Raw genomic sequence first — 5,881 nt, forward strand, 5'->3', positions numbered from 1 at the left:
TATTGAGGTAACGGATGTGTAGTATTTTATTAATTATTATATATCTACAGATGCATATGCATCAATTTATTAAAAATATACGGATAATTGTATATATAGCATTTCATACATCCGTTGGTGTAAAATGGATAAGTAATAACAGATTGAAATAAACTTAATCCTGAATACGTCTTTATTATATGGAATTTATTGTGCATGCATTGTGAAATTTATAATATCACGTTACACCTACTCAATAAAAAATGTTTTGTGCACGAATATGTATAAATATGTATGAATATACATAAATATCCATAACATGTATAATTATATATGAATTATGTCCGTGCATGTTCATACATCCCTCTTTCTTTTGTAAAATTATTTTTTAGTGTGATAGAAATAATAATAGTAAAGTGAAAACATTAAAAATAATTAAAAGGGTAATTTTTATACCCTGTTTGTTTTAGAAAAAAATCCAGTTTGAAGAAATGAAAAAAAATTATTTATGTATAATTGTATTTAAAATTATGAATAATTATGTATGACAATTTTTTTTTACATTTTTCCAAATTTATTTTGTTTCTGAAACGAACAATGCGAAAATTAACCCTTTAATTATTTTTAATGTTTTCACATTACTATTATTATTTCTATTACACTAAAAAGTAATTTTACAAAAGAAAAAGAGAGATGTATGAACATGTGGACGTATTTCGTATATAATTATATATGTTTGTGAATATTTATGTATGTTTATACATATTTATACCTATTCATGCACAAAAATTTGTTATCGGGGCACTTTGAATTAACAATACAAATATTTAAAATAAATAAAGGCTATTAAGATCCAAACGCTGGATGTTCTTATTGCAGAAACAGTATATATAATTACGTTAAACACACCAATTAAAAATTAAAAGATTAAACATTAAAAATTTGACAATAACCATACGTTTCGACCTTTAATGTAGTCATCTTCAGTGGGAAACTATAATTAACGTTGAATAACATGTCTAAAGCGTTTGGCCCTTAATAGCCCTTATTTATTTTAAATATTTGTATTGTTATTTCAATTCAACCATTTGTTATATTTATTAGTAATTGTTCACTTTGAATTATTTCTAATTAATATTAAATTTAGCTCAAATTTTTTGTACTAATTATAAATTCATACGCGTTAATGTGAACGCTTTGTTATTAAATAATTTAATCTCAAAAGTACAATAAAAAATAGGTTTTCTTTCGATGGTCGTTTTTTATATTATTGTAAAATAATACATCTTGGAAGTTAAAACGAAAAAGAATAAAATATTCGTATTTTTGAAATATATGAAATACGGAAATTTAAAAAATATAAAAATTATATAAAATAATAATTAAAGTATGAAATTATTGTCTATGGGTACCATTATATAGAAAAGTGTTTATTATAGTATAATAAATATTATTTTATTATCTGTCCTATCTTCAAATATTCATTCAGGATTAAGTTTTATACAAGTTGTTGCAAAAAAGCAATACCTATATATACATATACGTATAATATGAATTGTTTTTCTAAGGAATTCCGTCTATTGTTTCACACTTCTTTGTATACACCTTACTAATGAAATGATAACATAAATTTTAATGTAGAGCATATAATTTTAATCTCGCTTTTCTGTAAAAGACATTTTACGTTTATTAATTATTATTATTTATCTCAATAGACTTACTTCAGCCTAATCTTTTATAACTTATCCTTGTATAGTAACTGGTAAAAATATTTTATACCAATTAAAGTAGTAACATGATGTAAGATCCAATATATATTTTATCAAGAATATAAGAAATATAAGAATTTTATCTTATAACTATTTTAAAATAGCGTTCAGAGTTTTGCATGACTTAAAATACTAATTTTGAAATAATAAATTATTCAAAAAGTTATTCTAATAATTATATACGAAATACGATAGGGATTTATTTATTGATGTGCAAGAAAATTATCCCTTACGACTCTTACATCATTCATCTGAATTTCTCATCTCCACATGCTTTGAGATCAGATTCAGCAACGAATCGTTCGAATCTTTAAAAATATGTACATGGGCCTTGCATTTTTTATCGGATGCTAATCAATTTAGTAATTTTCAGTCATTTACTTTTAAATTAAGTTTTAGTGAATACATTATAAAATTTACATTAAGAAATTTAATCTAGTTTCGTAATATTAAAGACTCTTGAAATAAAACGTTATTGACATAATGATTTTTTAATTTAGATTTATTTTTAGTCGCATATTTATATTTTTGATTTTGAATAAACGCGAGTAGAAAATAAACGCGAAATTTATTCGTATGTTAATTGAATTGTTATTATTATTAATTGTTTAAATTAATATTTAGTCAATTTTATTAATACGATGGCCTCTTCGCAAGTTCTTTTTATTTTGGTATCGAATAAATACACTGCATGAAAATATTAAATTCGTATGTAATACATAAAGACAATTAAATCCAGCAAACTTCAAATTTGCAATATAATATATAATAACTGTAATATATTACGTGTGTTATACTACAGTTATATTAATTGTTACATGTAACTTGGTGTTTACTGAGAAAGAGAGGATCGCGGTTAAAAATTTGGGGAGGTGGTGGAGGGCCTCTACAGGATCAACCACATTTTTATTAATTTAAATTTTCTTTACAATTTTAAATTAAATGTAGTTTGTTTACAATTAGAAGAGTTCCAACTTTATTCAAATTGCAAATTGCAATATGATAAAGTAGCGTATTGATTGGTCTGCCATGTTTCAGGAATTCACGTCCTATATTTGAATACCTACATAAGTGTTAAATTCCAACTTTTAAATTCCAACAATGTAATTAAAATTAGATATTTTAAAGGTATTAACAAATAAATTTCTTACATTTGGTGCATTCGAGAAGCCGCTATTAACCACTTCTGTCATTCGTATCTTCGTTGTTTATTAGACCAAGGATAGAATGACACAACTAGCGCTATAGTGTCTCCCCGAACGTACCTATTATACTATATCCTCTTTGAAAGCTCTGCTTTTTTGCACTTGACGATACAAATCAGAGTTTTCATTGGATATCGCTCGTCGCTGATCTCTCATCATATCCAGTGTGCAATAGGCATTTTTTAAAACCATCTTAAGTAATGTTTTAAAAGGCTAATACGGCTTTCTGATTGGTTCATGACATCTTAAGACTATACTTAAAACGATCTTAAATATAAAATCTGACTGTGAATACAGGCAAAGAGAAACCTGAATATTAATTTGATAGATTTTAATTATTTCAGCGATTTGTTTCTATCAGGAGCACCACAAAAAATGGATATTGTTGTCTAGTTTACATCTACTTCTTCAGAGGACAGTAATGCGCGGCGGCATTTTGCTGTTACGGGAAAAAGCCCTCGCGTCCTCTCTCAGGTTTCTCTCTGGTAATATATTTTATAATTTTTTTTACTGTTCCAAATTGAGCAGTCTCTTAAACTTAAAAAAGGCTGATTGGGTGTGTAAACATGCATAATAGTTCATATAAGTGTTGCAACTTATACATATATAATAGTTCTATATTCATTTTGTATTTACAATGTAAGATATGACAATAAATGTTTTACTTATTTATTAAATGCCCAAAATAAAAATTATAGTCAATATTGTTAAATAATATAAATAATTTATTTCAATTACATGGTGCAAATAAACGTTTGGAATATAAATAACGTTGTGTAGTCATTCGCACCAAAGAAAAAAATTATAAGATAAATGTGCCCAAAAATGCCTTTACGTTCATAATTTTTTACTTGGAATAATTATTTACAAAATAAATTTAGTAATATTCCTATTTACATTAAATTATTCTATAGTTATGTAAACAAGTTTACTTGGTACGGCAGGATAATCATAACATTCTTATTTAATCATCGTATGTCTCCAAAACATCTGCTAAATGTTCATTATCTCTTGGTTTCTTAAATTGTTTCCTTCTATTGACGGGTTTTTTTCGTTTGATTGGTGCTGGTTTTTTCAATCCATGATCTTGCATTGATCTAATTCCTTGTTTCTCAAGATATTCATCTATTTTTTGATCATCCATAGCATCTACTGCAACAGCTCGCCATAATTTTTGGAATTCGTCGTCAATGGGGAATTGAGCTGTCTTATCATTATAAAAGATAATTTTTTTCTTATCAAGAGGTCGTATAATATACAATATCTCGTTTTGTAAATTCTGTAATATATAATAAATATAGTATTTCTCAAATTGCAACTAGCAAAGTAAATTTTTACATATTCATACTTACCTTTAAATGTTTATCACAATGCGGTAAACTCTCCTGTATATCTTCTAATAGTATACCACCGAGACCTTTTAAATCGTGTTGTTTTAGAAGTCTCAGTAAAGACTTTTTATCTTTAATTTTATACATAGGTTTAAAGACAAATCTACCATCTGTTACTTCAATCTTAGGATTTTGTATTAAAGCTTCAGTCTGTAGCCATTGCTTGACCTGAAAATATATAAAAAAAAGTAAATAGCTTGCTTCGATAAGAAATAGAAATATAAAACGGGAATAATAAGAATAATAGAAGACAATACCTTTGATCCAACATCTAATTGATTTGTTTCATCTAAAATTTCTTCTAATGTTAACGGATGATCATCTCCTTCTTGATGCCTTGCTTTCATGTGTTTTACTATCTTTGCTAACACGCCAAATTTGTATTGTGTGCTACCAGTCATGGTTTTATAATTAACCATGTCCAATTTTGGTCCAGTAGATACCGATGATGGTTTAGGTTTCTTCTTCGGTGGTTCATCTTTCGTAGCTTCCTTCTCCTGCTTTCTTTTGTCAACTCTGTAAATAATATTATCAGAAATATATTTTGCATTTTTGTATAAATAATCTAAACGTCGTGATATATATTAGGTGTTTTCAATTTAATGATACAAGTCGATACAAATATTATTCTGTCTTTGTTACTTATTGAATGATAAAAAAGGTAGAATATTCGTGTCAACTTGTATCATCAAATAAAGAACATTCATTATGATTATAATAGACTACTTATGCCTATTTCCACCAATGTAGATTAACTTTAATCTTGGTTCAACTTATTCTTTGTCTTTTTTAATATTTAGAATTAGAAAAAGACGAAGAGTAAGTTGAACCGAGATTAAAGTTAATCTACATTGGTGGAAACGGGCATTAGACTGTTATACAAAATTTAGTATATTAAGTTATGTGCTCAGATTTGATAGGCACAAAATTAAATATCTACATATAAATGCTTATTATTAATCTTTCTTAAAATTTCGCATTAAACGTATGTAACGTATATTGGTAAGGTAATGATAGAGAGAGTAATCACTCACATTGGTGTGGTCAGAGCACGTTTCTTGAAGAGCTCTCGCTCTCTGAGTAAAGCCGGATCCATTGTTATTACAGATTTCAATTTCAGCTATACCACAATTTTTTATTTCATGATTCTCGTACGTATATTATTGGAACTCGTTACTATCTTGTAACAAAACCCAAAACCTAACCTCTCATCAGATACTCGTACCTACTCGTACTATCTCTACCACCACAATGGCACAATCTCAGCTTTGGCGCTCTCGTCGCCTGACGGCAGTGACGGCTCCAATTGCTCCCAATTGCTCCGAACTAAACCCAAGTTACTGCGCAGTGCGCAAGCATGGCTGATGCATTCAAAATTGTGCATCTATATAGGTTTGTTTTTTCTTAAAACTAAACTAGAATACACACTTTGTGTGCACTTAAAATGAAATATACATTTAATATTTGTCGAAAAAACAAAAAAGAAATTTTAGTTTAGTCTGATGCAATAATAAAAAAATAAGCCTGTATAAAATCA

At 27.3% G+C, this 5,881-nt stretch overlaps 1 protein-coding gene across 1 annotated transcript; it reads right to left on the minus strand.

The window, feature by feature from the left end:
• Window positions 1–3,876: 3,876 nt before the first annotated feature.
• On the minus strand, window positions 3,877–5,585 carry TfIIEbeta (transcription factor IIEbeta). Its single transcript, XM_018505395.1, has 4 exons — window positions 5,379–5,585; window positions 4,602–4,860; window positions 4,306–4,512; window positions 3,877–4,232 (listed from the first exon to the last, which is right to left on the minus strand). Exons 1-4 carry the CDS (start codon window positions 5,438–5,440, stop codon window positions 3,918–3,920), a joined length of 843 nt encoding a protein of 280 aa, XP_018360897.1. The 5' UTR covers window positions 5,441–5,585; the 3' UTR covers window positions 3,877–3,917.
• Between the last annotated feature and the right edge of the window lie 296 nt (window positions 5,586–5,881).

This window comes from Trachymyrmex cornetzi, unplaced genomic scaffold (assembly GCF_001594075.2).
Source record: "Trachymyrmex cornetzi isolate Tcor2-1 unplaced genomic scaffold, Tcor1.1 scaffold205, whole genome shotgun sequence".
NCBI lineage: Eukaryota > Metazoa > Arthropoda > Insecta > Hymenoptera > Formicidae > Trachymyrmex > Trachymyrmex cornetzi.